Here is an 18,927-nt window from a genome sequence, read left to right as displayed (position 1 = left end):
CTTCCGGAAATACCGAAAGTTGACAGCAACTTTTTTATTTTAAATGGGTTCCCCCATTTTTTATTACGTACTTAAGTTCTCTGTAAAATTGTATGATTTTGATAACGTTTTTACAACCTAACCTAACACTCTATATCTAACATTAAGCGTTTTTGAGAAAAGAATTATTTAAAAATTTTGGACGAAAAAAACTGCCTGTCAAAAATATGTGTAGGTATAGCCTAAACGTCAAATTTAGTGATTGGCAGGATTTGTAGGTGGCAAAAAAAAGGTGTATTAAACGCATGTAGGTGGCGCCTCCTACACATAGGAGTCATTTTGACACCAAAAAAAAAGTCTCGTGCCACAAAACTCCCAAACACCAGTTTTCATCCAAATATTGACGTTACTTCAGAAATTATTTAGAAAAAATCGAAATAAAAATGAAACTTCTACACCCTGTATCTCCGAAACTAAATATTTTAGGACATACCTTTATACGAACTTTTTTACTTTTTTTCATCTGCAGAATATGTTGCCGAAGTTTCCGGAATACAGTTCGGACCAACCTGTATATTTTAGAAAAGTTTTAGAACTCTCTGTTCACCGCAAATTTTTCCACGGTATAATTTCTTAATTTCTGATATTACCATCGTTACGGCACGAAAATGGATGATTTTTTTAATTTTCAAACTTGAATGGCTCGGTTATTTTAGACTTATTTGAAAAACGATTTGACTTAGATTTAGCGTTTCCAAGAAGAATATTATTATCAGGTTATTTTTTCTACTCTACAAATGGAAAAAAATAGACTCCACCGTTACGCCGCGCCAATACGATCCTAACTCTGTTTTAAAAATACAATAGAGCGTACAAACGCAGCTCTGGATTCATTTTCATTTGGAGTAGCACTAGAAAGAGCGCCGAAATAACGTTCCTATCGTTTCGCTCAAAACAGACTAGAGTAACGGAACAAAAAATCCACAATATCCATGAAGTGCTTTTCAAGAGGCCTCTCAACTCTTTTTGGAACACCCGATAGGATTTTTTTACCTGCATTTCTATAGCCGTAGCAAATAATTTTGATTGTAAATTTATTTCGTAGTACTGTTCAATGAGCTCACTGTTTTTTTTTAATTCCAGACATTGTATTTTCAATTCTTTCGTTTTTTTTTTCAGTTTTATGGCCATCGAAATGCTGTTTTGCAAATTAAAAATTCCGGAATGCTTTCGAAAATATTTGAAAAAAAAACGTAATATTGTAAAACAGTTTTTAATTCTTCCTGTGTTTACTTGAAGGGATATAGAGATATTGTAAAATATAGAAATTTTAAAACATTTTCCGATGCACGTCATCAACTTTGAGTGACAAACGATGGCGACAGCGCTGCCAGTAGGGAATGCAATCCCGCAAATGCTGGATCCCGCAAATGCGGGATCCCGCTGAGATTCCGCGGGATCAAAGTTGCGGGATTTACCGTGCGGGATCTGCGGGATTGGCACATTACTACTGGGTAACCGAATACTTAAATCCCCTTACGCCTTGTAACGTTGTTACCTTACGCCTTGTTACGTAGATAAATTATAATAAGTTTATTTAATATTAAATATATTCTTTGAACACCTTGTATACACCAGTCCAAATTTCTGTACAGCTAGTTTAAGATACACGCTATATCAATATATTGTGGGCCTATGCAAAATGTACAATGCCTTTTGTACCATTTAGTGCCAAATGTATGACTATAAATGCATATTTTTCAAACATGCTGAACATGGCGCAATGTGACCAACAAGGCGATAATAAAAATCAGTTTAAACTAATTTTTGCAGCTTTAATCCAAATAAAATATCTGTTACAATCATTTGCTCTATAAAGTATAATAAAGAGCTGCTTGGTATCTTAAATTAGTCAACAAATTTAAACATTTTTGCTAACATTTCATTTACTCAGGTTTATAGGCTTTAGTGTCAATTTTGTGTGATTGATGACGTGCATCGGAAAATGTTTTAAAATTTCTATATATGTCACTTCATCATTGTCACTGATTTCTGTTTATTAAGATGGCGTAATTAAATTTAAAATCTGACAGTTTCTTTCTGAGTATTTCCATCAAAAACTTTTTTTATGACGATCATTTTTACTTTGAATATTTCATTCATGTACAAAAAATCCCATATGAAGCGGGTAATTTTCGGCGAAAATTGCTCACTAAAATCGAAAATTACCCGGCGAAAATTTCCCGCATCAAAATGTCTAAGTGACAATGACACATTTTTCACTAAGACCTAAATTATTTTTAATAGGTATTCTAAAAATGTCTCGATTTGGAAACGATTCTTTAAGTACAATTGAAGAAAAAGTTACCGAAAGTAAGCCGAAAAACACTATAATTAATCACCAGTATGTATGGAAACAGTTTATGGACTTTATAAAAGATAGAAACTACATTTTGGACGTGAACATCTCAATCTCGGCACTTGCCAATATTTTGACCGATTGGGCATTTAATATGAAAAGGAAAAAACGGCCAAAACTATAAGGATTTTACGGTAAAAACTATTTGGAATGTAACAGCCAAGCTATTAATGGAAAAATACCAAAAAGAATATAACATCAAATTTAATCCTTCTAGTGACACCGAATTTAAAATATCCCGGGAGGCAAAAAGTGTCAAAAGGAAGGAATTGCAGGTGGACCCTCTAAAAAGGAAAGAAAGCTCTAAGGCACTCAAATACGAAGAATTCAAATTGATGGTACGAAATTGTAATGAAGAATGTCGCGATGGTTTGCAAAAAAAATATTTTTTGTATTATCCTACGAATTGGCATGGTGAGGAGGAGAGGGAAAAAATGTTTTGTTTCCTATTTTAAAGATGATATTGATAATATAGGACAACCCACCGGTCGCATTGAATACAACCCGATATTCGATAAAACCACTCAAGGAGGAGATAAACCTTGTGCTCCGTCAAAATGGCTGGTCATAAATAGAGGTCAACCGGATATATGTCCAATAAGGCTATTCAAAAAATGTATGGAAAAAAGAAAATCAATTAATGTTCCAAGATTGTTTTTAACTGTAAATCCTTCCTGGAAAATTGGTAAATGTAAGAACATTCCTGTTGGGAAAAATACGATTGCTCAATGGGTGTCTATCGAAGCGAAAAAATCAGGTTTGGCTAAGGTGAAAGTAAAAATTACTAATCATTCGCTACGTGCAACAGCTGTGTCGACACTAGCAAAAAAAGGGGTTGAGGAGAATACAATGGTCAAAATAACTGGGTACGCAAACCCGAAGTCAATTAAACCTTACCTTCACCTCGATGATGAACATCATGCAAATTTGGTAGAAGAAATTGGCGCCGGGAGGCACGTATAGCCGCCCATACTAAAATATGTTAATATCTCGAAAACTGCGACTTTGACTGATTTTGATGTTATTACAAATTTTGTTGCAAATATTATTCCTAATCTTAATTTGAAAACCGCGTTTCGCTAGTTACTGTAATTTTGGAGTTACGATTTTTTTTAATTTTTTAACCCCCCCCCCCCTCATACCCCCTTACCAACCCCCCACCCCTATCAAAAACTAATGGCCAGATTCTCGGGAGCCACAGTATTTTTGTGCCAAATTTGGTTAAAATCGGTTCAGCGGTTTTTGAGTTATCGTGTTACAGGCCGCAGGCGGACAGACGGACAGACAGACAGACAGACACCATGAAAATATTTTGTATTTAGGTCATTTATGACCCAAATAATTCATTTTGAGTGAAATTAAAAAAACTTTTTTTTGCCGATCTTAATAGCCTACCATACTATACAGGGTCCGGCAATAGTGCGTCGGGCATCTGTAGCTCCTAGAATAAAAAACTTGAGAATTTTGTTTAAGTGCGAACCTAAAGTATGTGCCAGGATGTATTTCAAGAAAATATTTTAACTTCTATAGGGTGGCTCAAAAAAGTGTGAGTGGACCTTGATGATTTTTTTTAAATAGAATACTCTGTATATTATTGCATTCTTGGCTTCCTTTTAGATCACTTTACATAACCCTAAAATATGAATAAATATATTTTGATAGTTTCAGAGATATTAAAAAATAAATAAAAAATATGTATTTGTCAGCCCTTCTTAAAAAATTATTAAAAATACAAGAACTGTCCTGAAATCAAAACTATATTAGGTATTTACTTTAGATGGTCTGTATTTACTTTGCTATAAATATGAAAATCGTAAATTATACAGAATGTTCAAAATTCTGCGCCAAACTTTCTAAAATATAAAATAGTTTTTCCTCGTTTTTTTTTAAATGGAACACCCTGTATATTATTTTTTCAATAGACGGAGACTTAAAAAATGAACATTTTTTGTATTTAAAGTATTTCAAAATTTTTAACGGTTTCACAGATATTTGCGGTTTTATATTTCATATGGCATTTTCCACAGTAAATTTTTATCAAAGCCCCACCCAATGATTTTTCTCTCGTATTTTACCATTGAAAGCGCCATATGAAATAATACTGCGCGTATCTGCGAAACCGTTCAAAATTTTGAAATACTCTAAATACAAAAAATGTTCATTTTTTAACTCTCCATCTAATAAAAAAATAATATACAGGGTGTTCCATTTAAAACAACAAAGAAAAATTATTTTATATTTCAGAAAGTTTGGCGTAGAATATTGAACATCCTGTATGATATACGATTACTATATTTATAACAATGTAAGAACAGACTATCTAAAGTAAATACCTAATATAGTTTTGATTTCAGAACAGTTCTTGTATTTTTAATAATTTTTTTAAGAAGGGCTGAAAAATACATATTTTTTATTTATTTTTTAATATCTCTGAAACTATCGAAATATATTTATTCATATCTTAGGGTTATGTAAAGTGATCTGAAAGGAAGCCAAAAATGCAATTATATACAGGGTGTTCCATTTAAAAAAAAATCATTCAGGTCCACTCACACTTTTTTGAGCCACCCTATAAAAGTTAAAATATTTTCCTGAAATACATCCTGGTACATACTTTAGGTTTGCACTTAAGCAAAATTCTCAAGTTTTTTATTCTAGGAGCTACAGATGCCTGACGCACTATTGCCGGACCCTGTATGTACTACCTATTGGTATGATCGGCTAAAAATGAGAGACAATGAAACTGCTACAAGTTCGAATAATAATACTAATGTTTTTGTACCTACTATAAATTCTTTTAATTTCAATTCAAAAATTCAACATCTTTAAATTCAGCGTCTTCAAATACCGCAACGGAATCTAAACATAATAATTTTTATAACTGTTTTTCACTGCAATTCTTCATGTAATTTTTATTTTCTAATATTATAAGTTCTGTTTCATTTTATTCCTTCATTTTTAAATAGATTTTTAGCCGACCATACCAATAGGTATGGTAGGCTATTAGGATCGGCAAAAAAAAGTTTTTTTAATTTCACTCAAAATGAGTTATTTGGGTCATAAATGACCTAAATACAAAATATTTTTGTGGTGTCTGTCTGTCTGTCTGTCTGTCTGTCTGCCGTCTGTAACACGATAACTCAAAAACCGCTGAACCGATTTTAACCAAATTTGGCACAAAAATACTGTGGCACCCGAGAATCTGGCCATTAGTTTTTGGTGGGGGTGGGGGGTTGGTAAGGGGGTATGGGAGGGGGTTAAAAATTATAAAAATCGTAACTCCAAAATTACAGTACCTAGCGAAACGCGGTTTTTTTTAATGAAAGGTTTAGATGGTGAAAAGTGAAATGTCTAGATTTGTTATGAAGTATTTTTAAATTGTTGAATGGCTATTTCTTTGTGTAAATCGACTAAATATTAAAACATACCTGAAAAACACCTGCACACAATACCTCCAGAAATAAATTATTTGTCATTGTCAGTGGTTTGTCAGTTAGATTATATATCAAGTTTTTAGATAATTTAGGGATCAGTTCACACAGCCAACTTTAGATACATAAATATTAGAACAAAGGTTTGTTTAAACGACATTAGTGAATTAGCTACACAAAGCGATTTTAGGAAATTCATCCTCTTAGAGAGTAAAATTATGTCGGAACAATTTGTTGTATGAAAATTCCTTACTATGTGGTCTAGAAGAATGAAATCCTACAAAAAGAATTAGAAGTGATTTTTGAAATTCATCAACCAAATGGGTAAAGTTAGTAAAAATTTATATAAAACTTGGTAACCTCTGGATTATACACATAAAAATTGGCACAAAGAATCATTTAAAAGACATGAGTTAATTATTTGGATAAAGCGATTTTATGAAATTTATAATCTTAGGGAGTAGAATAGGGAATGAAAGTTTGCTGTACGAAAATACTATAACATATAGCAGTATAAAATTTTATACAAGGGTTTATTTAGTGACACATCAATAATATAGACTTCTATATTTCTTCTTCAATTATCCTTCAAGGAATAAAAAATAATTATAAATGGAGTATTAGTGCTCTTAATAAACCAAAAAAAGAGATGAAAAATAAAAAAAAATAGCAAGGGAGTATATTAAGTAAAGCGACAATTGAAAATTTCAAATATTCATTTGAAAACTTCATATTTCAAAACTATTTATTTTAGTAATACAGTTTATATGGGACCATAGGTAGGGGTTCTATTTATAGAGGGTAAATAATCATTTCACTATTTATTATTTTGGAGAGATTTTATTTTTTCAGATTTTCAATTAAGTGCAATTATTCTTAGCGGTAGTAGGTATATTTGACCCGAGAAACACGATTATGAGTTATTTCGCCAAATTTTTTTTGGAATTTTTTGAAAAACCTTTTGGATTTTTTTTTAGTTTTTAGTTAAAAACCATAATTTCTTGATAATATGGCAACATATATAGGTAGTAGATTAAATTTACAAGACAGAAAAACCCGAAAAGCTGCAGTGGTTCTCAAAATTTAAGCAAAAAATATTTTTTTTGGAAATTTTTAAAGTAAAATAACTCAGTTATTTTGGAGTTATTTGAAAAACGGTAAAGAGAAAATATGGTTTTTTATCGAGATCTACCAGCCCTGAAAATATTTGCATTCATTCAAGACTTGCCCTGTATAATACCCAGAAAATCGACAATTGATAATTTTCATATAAAATACGAGTAGCTCTAAAACTCTTAAAAACATAGTTTAAATAGGGCATTTGTAAGGCTCACTAGCTCTATATACAAAGTAAATCATTTAAATCAATGCATGAATTATTCGAGGTGTAACGCGAACGTAGTCGCGGGAAAGACCTAGTTGATAATAACATCAAAATCAGTCAAAGTCGCAGTTTTCGAGATATTAACATATTTTAGTATGGGCGGCTATACGTGCCTCCCGGCGCCAATTTTTTTTCTTTCCTAAAAGACCTAACAAAATGCTCTCTATCTTTTTGAAAAACAATCTATTTTCTGTATAACCATTTATTTTTTTCCCTACAGTTGAGCTCACTCTATTTTTCGATTTAAATTTTAAAGTGACGAGTTTCAGCCACCAACAAACGGGCAGACCACTTAGAAAAATTCGTTATTCATAAGGGCTTAATGCGTTTTAATTTGAAGTGGGGCGTGCTTTCCGATCCGTGGTAGGAGCCACAGAAGAAAAAAAAAAGGAGTAGAGGGTGATGGAAATGGGCGTAGAGTTGGTGAATTGAATATTCATGGCGAACTTTACAAATAGAGTAGATTTTTAATATTATTTTTGGTAAACTGATTTCGAGGATTTTATTTAAAAGTTTTCTAAGCACGTTTTCAATAATAATAAAAATTGCCTTTATTTCCTAAATGGGTCTGACTAGAGAGCCACTCATTTTAATCCACATATTATGTAAAAATTACAATAAATGATACATTTAGTAACTAAAGTATTCAATAATATCTAATCCCATCATGTATAACCAAGTCAGTTTATTTTATTTGGTTTCTCTTTAACAATGGCGGCTCGCCAGGGTAGGCAAGGTAGGCGGCGCCTATCCTAAAATTTTGGCAGAATTTAAACGGTTTATTACATTACATTATTTACCATTAATGTTGCCAATACATAAAAATACTGTTAATACACGGAAGTGTGTTTTAATAATCAATATTATTTTAATATTTGGGGTCTTGTATATTTAAAATATTATTATTCACTATCGCTGGCGTAGGCTGACTGTGCCCACTGCGTTAGAAAACAAAATAATTTTGACCGTTGGAGTACCTTTGTTCGGCGATTTCCGCATCGCCTACTATCAGAGTCGATGCACGACCTACGGCAGTCTTCTGTCTCTGTCTAACTTATCGTGCGGTAGCGACGCGACGTAAGTCGGAGTTGTATCGTATTAAGGCGAAATCTCCGGTCGCCTTCGCATGAAGTCGTGGAGGCTCGGTAGGCTTCGATGTTAAGGGGATATTCCCGATATTTCATAAGGGGATATATCACATTTCGTTAAGGGCAGTTAAAACTTTTATATGAAAATTAAAAAAAACACGTTAAAAGCAAATTGGAAACATTTTTTCGGGCTTGTCCGAAATTATTCAAAATGATATAACAAGTTGTATTTCAGAACACGCCACAGAAATAAAATAATCCGAAATAAAAAAGCGCGTTATTTTATTGGGTGCAAGAAGACAGATACAACAAATATTACAGAAGTCTCAGTATGCTATTTCAATTCGATATGTTAATAAAAGCGGCTAAATCAACTATCTTTGCGAATTTTATTTTATGAAATATTAGATAACATTGTTATACATTTAGAAATAAGGTTTGCAGATAGGTACTCGTATGTCTCAATTATTTTAATTTATCTCTTGCGGATCCGAAATTTAAAGAATCATATAAAAATTTTCCAACGCATTTAACATCTGATTTAACAAACTTGTTATATTAATACACTTCCAACGCATTTAATAGTGATTTAACAAACAAAAAATATTATTGACCAACGTAAATTAATGAATAAATTGCAGGTATTAATAATAGATATGATAATTTCGATTATAAAATAATTTAAGGAGAATAATCCTGGAAATATATTTCCAGAGGCTTTCAAATTGTTTCTTTTGTTTGTTACTACACCATTTACAAGTACTTGGGTTGAGACACATTTTTCATGTTTGAAATGCATTAAAATTTATAGTAGAGATTCCATGAAAAATAAACGTTTATCGTCACTTGCCTTACTTTCAATCTAAAAAGATCTTTTCACAGCTCTTCAACAATCTGATGATTTTACTGATATAATAATAAATAACTTTTCTTTGTTAAGAAACCGACTCATCAATTTAATATATAAAACATAATTATTCTCTCTCTCAATACTACCAGTTCTTAAGTTGTAGCGTAAATAAAGAAAAATAAAATAAAATTCTATGATGTACTCCATAGTGACTCCATAGTAATATACTTGTACATTATGTCAATCATTATGTCATTACATTGAATGCTGTTATTTTTGCTTTAGTTTTGTCCTAAATATTCTTGAGCTATGTTTTAACCTAGAGATAACATATATTTACTAACTGGGTTAGGGTATTATGTAAATTAGGGGGGGCAAATAGACGCAACTAAAATTTTGTCGCCTACCCAGTCCGCCAGGTTACAAGCTGCCACTGCTCTTTAAGCACCTATTTAACAATTTTGTTATAAATTGTTTAGATATTATTTAGATTATATGTTAGATATTCGCTGCTAATTAAAAAAGGGCACTGTTTAGATTTACTTAATAATCGAAATGGTAGATTATTACAGTTAGGGGTTAGAACCTTTGGTGTTACAACAGCAAAATAAAACGTCTTGCATCTTGGTTAGCGAAACGCGCATCCAGTGCAAAAGTAAAGTGTTTTTGTGTATTGTGGTGATTTAGTGATTTATTTTCCTGGTAGATTATCCTTTTATAGTTATGGTGCTGTGCAATTGCCAAGTCATAATAATTATTACAGAAATAAAGATTAACAAAATTGTTAAATAGCTTAAAGAGAAACTAAACCCTCTGGAGAAAGTTAAATAAGTGTGACTAGAAAAAAATCATTCCTTGAATTATTGTTGGTACGTTCATATACAAATATAATCAGAAGAGTCCGCTTCGATTAATTCCAGTCTTCTACATTTTTCTCGACTGGAAAGTCAAATACCGGTAGCGGGTAGAGAGCTAACTTTTAATCCATAAGGATATTTCGAGATTTTTTATTTTTTCCTTCGGTTATAAGCTTAAAGCTACCTGAAATTCAATTTGGAGTTTGTAACACTTCTAGAAGTACCTTAGAATTTTGATGATGTGTCAGTGAGTCAATGTCGAAATTAAAGAAATTTGACAAACGACAATTCATAAACTATGAGGTATAATTACTAGATATTTTGGTAATCTAACCAGCTATAGTATGTCTTCATGTGTAGCGAAAATTAATATTCTTACTTTATCCACAACGAAGTTACAGGGTGGTGAAAAAGTGCCGCTAATATCTTCGAGAAAAGGATGGTACGGCTGTGCTCGACTTGGCTTTTAAAAAAATGAAAGATCAGCAAGACCAAGACCAAAGGTGATCTTGATCTTGGTCTTGGTTTTGCACTTGCTTATCACATGTCAATGACTAACTCTATTAAACTCAAATATTTGTGAGAGTTAAGATTTTCAACACAAATTTATATTTCGATTTCGACTGAGAACATTCCAAATTACCATAGAAAACAGACTTGTTAAAATTAATCATCCCCTCTACACTTCTTTCGTTCACCACTCCAACCCCCTCATCCTCAACCCTCTAGTACCCTCTTTTGGCAAGTTCGTTAAACAGAAAATGAAACGATATCCCTGCCATCGAAAAAGGGTGAAACCGCTACCCTCCACGCCACTGTACTCCCAAAGCGTTAGGGGTGGGGTTGTAAAATTTTCCTGCTCGTGAAAATTTACTTATTTTTCGCAGGGTGTGATTTATGAATTGCCGCGGCTTGAGGTCAAAGAAAAAGGGGTGAAATCGGGGGGAAAACGTAGAGGGGTGATGAAAAAGGGTTGAAATTTTGGTTAACGAAGATTTATGACTGCATCAAAATTAGGTTACCCGTACACTGGATTTTAATTGGAATTATTAAGTAATTACTTATTTATTTAAAAAGCCTTCATCGTTAGAAGATATAAATTATATTGGGTGTTTTTCAAAAGTTGTTCAACACTATAACTTTTTTATTTTTACATACAGGGTCCAGCAATAGTCGGGCATCTGTAGCTCCTAGAATAAAAAATATACGAATTTTGTTTAGGTGCAAAGTTAATGTATGTTCTAGAATGTATTTCAGGAAAATATTTTAACTTCTATAGGGTGGCTCAAAAAAATGTGACTGGATCGGGATGATTTTTTTTAAATGCAACATCCTGTATATTATTGCATTTTTGGCTTCCGTTCAGATCACTTTACATATTCCTAAGATATGAGTAAATAAATTTCTATAATTTCAGAGATTTTAATAAATAAGTAAAAAATATGTATATTTTTCTGCCTTGCTTAAAAAAATTATTAAAAATACAAGAACTGTCCTGAAATCAAAACTATAATAAGTATTTACTTTAGATGGTCTTTACTTACTTTGCTATGAATGTGGTAATCGTAAATCATACAGGATGTTCAAAATTCTACGCCAAACTTTCTAAAATATAAAATAATTTTTCTTTGTTTTTTTAAATGGAACACCCTGTACATTATTTTTTTTTAATAGATGGAGAATTAAAAAATTAACATTTTTTGTATTTAGAGTCGAATTTTCCACAGTAAATTTTTATAAAAGCCACCATATGATTTTTCTCTCGTGTTTTACCGTTAAAAGAGCCATAGGAAATAATACTGCGTGTGTCTGAAAAAAACATTAAAAATTTTGAAATACTTTCAATACAAAAAAAATCATTTTTTAATTTTCCATCTAACAAAGGAATAATATACAGGGTGTTCCATTTAAAAAAACGAAGAAAAACTATTTTCTATTTTAGAAAATTTGGCATATAATTTTGAACTCCCTGTATGATTTAAGATTACGATGTTTATATCAAAGTTAAGTATAGACCATCTAAAGTGAATATCTAATATAGTTTTGCTTTCAGGACAGTTCTTGTATTTGTAATATTTTTTTACGAAAGTTTGAAATATATATATATATATTTTTTATTTATTTATTAATAGTCGTATCTCTGAAATTATCAAAATATATTTACTCATATTTTAGAATTATGTAAAGTGATATGAAAGGAATCCAAAAATGCAATAATATACAGGGTGTTTCATTAGAAAAATCATCCCGATCAACGCACACTTTTTTGAGTCACCCGATAGAAGTTAAAATATTTTCCTGAATTTAGGATAGCACTTTATTCTATAGTAGCTACAGATGCCCGAAGCACTATTGCCGGACCCTTATAAGAAAACGAAATTTGCTTTGGTTTGGTTACTTTTTTTAGGTATAGACATTTTTTATTTATTTTAACTTATACAACGTTTCTGTCAGACATATTTTATCACTGCCCGTTATCAAGTGTAAACTTTACCTAGTGTTAAAAATTAATATTAATAAAATATTAATATTAAAAATATTAATATTAATAAAATAAATTTTATTAATTTCTCGACTAATACGACGCTTTTTTTCTTGTTTCAGGCATCAATTCCGCAGAAGAACGACACGTGAGTAACCCAGTAACTGTTAGAGCTTAATTTTCCAATTTCTATAACATATATTGCATCTCCTCGGCCTCGAGCATCGCCCCTACACTCAACTCTACCTAGCTAAAAATGGAATATACATATATATTATCTTAAAACTTATCTTTAAACTAACACGATGTTTATTTTGCTGTATTTTGTTCTTTCGGTGCTTTTGTCAATAATTTATGTCGTTATGAATAAATTGTTTTTGAAATCTGAACAAAAGTTAGTTTGAATTTGGTTTGACATACCGATCTGGTCATCGAGACTGCGTGGTCTGGATTTTAACGTGTAAGACAGTGACGTAGACAGCTTAAATGAAAAATCAAATGTATTGAAAAGAGATAAAAGTTAGGTTGATACATTTTTTCTGTGCGGTATTGCCGGATTTTGCATCAATTTTTTATTCTACATTACTTTACTACAGCTGTAATAAATACTTAAACAACTGTCTAACAGAAACGAGCATTATTGAATAGCTTAGATATATTTTATCTTTGTTTATTATTTTATTTCTCGTACGAACCGGCAACACTGTATGCCGCATTATATTTCGTCTCTCTGTTTGTCAACTGGTCTCTGGTCGTATATGTTTATCTCTGTCGTATGCATTAAAGTACAGACCACGGAAATCAAGTGACCAGTGCTAGTAGAGATTTTACATTTTTCTTTTCAAAAAATAAGACAAAAAACAAAACATAAATATTTTTATATTAACATTCACGTATTTAAAAATGTTTTAGTGTCAGAGTAAGATTTTTTTCTTAAGAGTAAAAGTGTATCATAGTTAATTCTATTATGTACCAAAATTAACATAATGCTTGGAAAATAATGAAAGAAAAATTAAGACATGAATGATTTTGACATATCAGTATGTACCTACCTAGTATCATTGCGATAAAAAAAAAGTAGTACAAGAATTAGTAATCCCAGATAGAACTCCTGGTCTATAAGGATATCTCACAATACTTCCATGTTCTCGAATTTCGGATTTAACCAACAACACTGTTTTTTTGTTTATTCCTAATGCATCTGCAATGTCCCTTATGGGAACCCCATCCCTTAATCGCGTAAATATAATCGATTTTTGCTTTGAAGTTAAAGACATTTTTTAAAAATTACACTGACACAAGAATTCTGATGACACTGAGTTATCAGTTTGAAAGAAAATATTTTATTATAGACCAGCAGATTAAATCATATTTTGTTGTACTACTTTTTTTTTATCGCAATGGTACATATTGAAAATATGTTTTCTGAAGTATACAATACTATACCGGGTGCGTCTCAAAAGTAGTTCACCCCTATAACTTTTTTATTTTTTCAGATAAAAAAAAATCGAGATTTGGTATGTTAGTATATGAAATAAATTAGGACGGATTGACGTATTCAATTATTTTTGGTAACTTCCTGTTTCAGCGGAAATGACTACAACTTTTGATTTTTACTTTATTCGATAGAAAATGACACTCTGAATAGAGTGGCATATCATATGTCAACTTTTGACATTTTCGCTTAAAGGTAAGTCGTATTTTAAATTTCAATCTAGAATGGCATAGATATACTAGTTTTTAATCAACGAGCTTTGGAAAAATACATTTGATCGTTTAATGTTTTTCGTGTCTTGTCTTTGCCGGTTAAAAAATACCCAGATCGTATCTTAAATAATTATATCTCAATTTTTTTAAAGGGAACAAGGGTGGCTCATTAGCATATTTGGAAGAAGCATTTTTTTACGAAGAATTTGGTACCACACACTATGTTACAATTTGAAATAAACCATATGCGAAAATGTCAAAAGTTGACATATGATATGTCATTCTATTGAGAATATTATTTTCTATCAAATAAAGTAAAAATATACGGAGGGCGCCATTTAAAAATCAAAAGTTGTAGTTATTTCCGTTGGGTGGCCAGAAACAACTGAATACGTCAATCAATCCTAATTTATGTCATATACTAAAATCAAATCTCGATTTTTTTAAGTGGAAAAATAAAAAAGTTATAGGGATGAGCCACTTTTGAGACGCACCCGGTATACATTCACGTTTCACATATTTGAAGAAAATTTAAAGTATTTATTACTAAAGAGTAAATGGTTATCATAGTTAATACTATTATGTAAAAAATATCATAATCCTTGGAAATATTGCATTGTTGTGATATTGTTTAGCAGAACCAGAAGTTTTTAGCTAAAGATTTGAAAAAAATATGATTTTGACATTTCGGTCAGTATTATAATATTGAAAGAAAATCTTTCAAGAAAACTAAAATACTCTTTTTTTAACATTCTAAATATTTTTTACTTTATTTGACTCGGAGATACCAGGTATGTAGTAACAAATTATTCTTAAAAATGTTAAAACATAAAATATGAGCCACACTCGTTCCATTTGAAAAATTTGAGTTTTGAATAAAAATGCCATTTGTGCATCTTTTATACCACAAGGAAATGTCACGAAAAAGATTTGACGATCAAATCTATTTTTCCAAGGCTCCTTGATTTAAAATTAGTGATTTTATCACATCTATAGCACTCTAGATTGAAATTTAAAATGCTGTTTTATGCAAAAACACAAATGTTAAAAGTTGACTATCATTATTATTTAAGCAATAACACATACACATATTAAGCAAATACACAAATATCAAAGCTGTCTATCATTCTCGAGATCATTCTATTCAGAATGTGATTTTCTATCACATAAAGTAAGAAATAGTGAAGGTGCAGTAATTTCCGATGAAACAGGAAGTAAAACAGTTCATAGTATTAGCAATAATATTTTGAAAACCGAACTAAATATAGCGTTTGTTGTTATGGTAACTATGCTTTTAGTGTTGTTACAAACAACACTAGACAAAAATAAAATTCCGAGCTTGTGTGTAATAAGAAATTGCAAAAGTTTGAAAAATGCACCAAGATGATAGACATGTTCGTGCTGCAATATTTGCAGAAGCTCAAGAAGCCCATTTACCACCTGCGAAGTTTGGGTGAATATTAAAGATTTTTTACTACTTTATACAGGTCCGGCAAAAATGTGTCGGGCATCTGTAGCTTCTATAATAAGAAACTTAGAAATTTTAGATAAGTGCAAACCTAAAGTATGTATTAGGATCTATTTCAGGAAAACAGTCTAACTTCTAAAGGGTGGTTCAAAAAAATGTGAGTGAATCGAGATGATTTTTTTTAATGGAACACCCTGTATCTTATTGCATTTTTTGCTTCCTTTCTGATCACTTTGCATAATCCTAAGATATTATTAAATATTTTTTGATAGTTTCAGAAATACTAATATATAAATAAATAAATCTTTTTTTCAGCTTTATTAAAAAAAATAAAATTACAAGAAATGTCCTGAAATCAAAACTATACTAGGTATTTACTATAGTTGGTCTATACTGACTTTGCTATAGATATCGTAATATTAAACCGTACAGGGTGTTCAAAATTATATGCAAAACTTTCTAAAATATAAAATAGTTTGTGAAGTCTATCAAAAATAAATAATAGATAAAATAGTACTTTAACCGTAAGGCTAGATTAAATGATACTTTAACAACGAGGATAGGTTAAAAACGTTATTTCTTCTCGCACGTTTTTTTATTGCTTCCATTTTTGAAAATTTCTGTTTTCCTTTTCATAAGTTATTCGGGATTTAAATGGAAGTAGTTTGGATATGGCGTTTGTCGCCTCAGCCTGAATATCTATTGGTAATTTACTTATTTCTTTTTGAGCAATCGACGCGAAAGGGAATTAAAAAATATTGACACAAAACTGACAACTAAAGCGACAGCTTTATTTATTTGTCAAATTTCATAGAAACCAACGCCAACTCAGCACAATATTTTTTCTACTCGTAATAAATTCCTTGAAATAATAATTTCTGAATATTTTTTAAAACGTAACTCGCTATGGAAAAAAAATATTGTTTTATACACGACGATAAAATACCATTTTATCGTCTTGTTTAAAAAATAACTATTGTCCCACTAGGCGGATAAAATATCACTTTAAACTAGCGATGGGAACTATCGAATGAATTAGACTATCGAATGGTTAATGAATGAATGATTTCAACTATCGAATGGTTTTATTCGAATAAAATCATTCATTCATTTGTAAACTAAAGCATATGTGACAACCTCGCCGTGCGACTAAATGGTTATCGTTGAGCCACGACTATCGAATGTTTTTGATAAATGAAATTTAGTATTCGTTTGATTTTTGTATGCGTCAGTGCATTATTAGTTCTTCCAAATTTTTATAACTTTGCCGTATAAATACTGTGCTATTTTTGCGTTTATTAAAATAGTTAAAATACTAAAATAGTAGTTATTTTTTAATTTTATTTATTGACGATTGTGTGCATGTGCAGGTGGTCAAAAGTTTTCCGAAAATTTGTGTGGTTTTCCGTAGTCCGATCTTTCAATTATTTAATTTTATATGGTATATGGCTATTTTTTAATGGGAAATTTTGAGAGGTAGCAATTTTTAAGAGAGATGAGATGAACTTACAATTAATTTTAAAAATACATATTTGTATTTTAGATGTTTTAATAATATTAATTAGTTGAACTTAATAATCATATTTAAGTAATGTAGTTAAGTAAATGGTTATCGAACTCAAACTATGGGGTGAGAAAATTAAAATGAAAGTTTTACACGTCCCAATTTAAAAAAAAAGTTAACGATGTTTGTATTTTGTTTATGCTATTTCTCTTACATGTAGTTTTTTGCGAAGAAATATTTCATTTATTTTTTAAAGTAAATGCCAGTAAAAGTAAATATAATTTTTAAATAGTAATATAAAGCACCTAATATAAATAATTTTGATTTCTAATTTTTATTTATATTTTCCTTCCATTACACCGCTTGCTTAGAAAATTAATAAATGTTTATATTTCATGATTTTAAAATTTGTTGTTAATATAACAAATTAGTTCTGTAATTATTATTATTTAATAAACCAACGTTGCCAAAAAAATTAGAGACTATATTATTTTTAAATAGGATCTAATATAAATAAATTTGACATCTAATTTGTTGTTTATATTTTGCTACTACTTAAAAAAATATTTATATTAAATGATTTTAAATTTTGTTGTTAATAGGTATAACAAATTATTACTGTTATTATTATTTATTAAACCAGTCTTTGCTTAAAAACATTAAAAATAATTTTCCTACATCCAAAATAACAAGTATTATTGCAGTGTAACAACAGAATATTAATAAAAAATGCAGAATATATAGACATACTATCCCTAACTAACTAAAGCCAAACAATAATATTCTTTGCTAATATCAACTAATACAAAAATATGGCAACAGCGCCCTTCATAATGTATTTTCTGTGTAAATACTAGCACCTCAATAAAAAAATAAAGTGTCCTTATCTATATATGACTCCGCAAAAAATCAAAGATGCCGGCTTCTTTCATAGCATTGCCACCGACCGCTTTCTCGGAAAAAAAACTACGTCGCCGGGCGACAACTAAAATTCAGTTAATATTTTATTATAATCGATCCTGACGAATAAATGAATTTCATAAATGAATGAATTTTATAAATGAATGAATTTTATAAATGAATGGTTTTTGCTGCCGAATTACTAGAATACAATATTTCAAGGCAGATGACGGATCTATTCGATAATTTTTATTCGAATAGTTTTCAACGAATGTTTTCTTACTAACTATCGAATTATTCGAATGAATTGCAACTATCGAATGTTTCGATAGTATTCATTCGATAGTTCCCACTACTACTTTAAACACCTCATATATGAGTGGACATAATTTCTATTACTGTATGATTCTGGTTAGAATCTATTCACAAAGTAGAAAATTTGCTAAAAATAGGAAAAATGAGTAACGAACGATTTACTTCATGCAAGAAAATAAACACCAAACATGAAATAAAAGGAATAGAGATAATTACAGCTACACAGCTAGCTTCGGCTTGTTGTTTCTGTCCATTTATCTTTAAACTCTACTCGGAAAGTAATTCTCTATCCTGCAGATGGCTCGCTAAACGATGAGTAATAATCAGCTTTAGACGTTTCGGTTATTTTTCACGACGTCTTAATGGGATTTACGGTTGTGACAAACACCAGGACCGAACTAAGTGATTGTTGCTTCTGTTTGTTTTTAAATTTTTTCTCCTTGTTTACCTTGTTTAAAGAATTTAATGCATTTTAAATGAATATTTGAGTTTCAATAGAACTTTTTTTTTTTTAAATTTAGAAATATATAGAAAACACTTGAA

At 30.5% G+C, this 18,927-nt stretch overlaps 1 protein-coding gene across 2 annotated transcripts in view; it reads left to right on the top strand.

Moving 5' to 3' along the window:
- The window catches only part of LOC115886066 (transducin-like enhancer protein 4), a 352,927-nt gene that overhangs the window by 228,410 nt on the left and 105,590 nt on the right, over positions 1–18,927 (top strand). For both annotated transcript variants that reach the window (XM_030905097.1, XM_030905096.1), the window contains exon 7: positions 12,613–12,638. In XM_030905097.1, the coding sequence (XP_030760957.1) occupies positions 12,613–12,638 (26 nt within the window). The remainder of the gene's footprint in view (positions 1–12,612; positions 12,639–18,927) is intronic.

Source organism: Sitophilus oryzae, unplaced genomic scaffold (assembly GCF_002938485.1).
Source record: "Sitophilus oryzae breed Bouriz unplaced genomic scaffold, Soryzae_2.0 scaffold_466_pilon_pilon, whole genome shotgun sequence".
Lineage (NCBI taxonomy): Eukaryota > Metazoa > Arthropoda > Insecta > Coleoptera > Curculionidae > Sitophilus > Sitophilus oryzae.
This window is presented reverse-complemented; position numbering and strand designations above follow the sequence as displayed.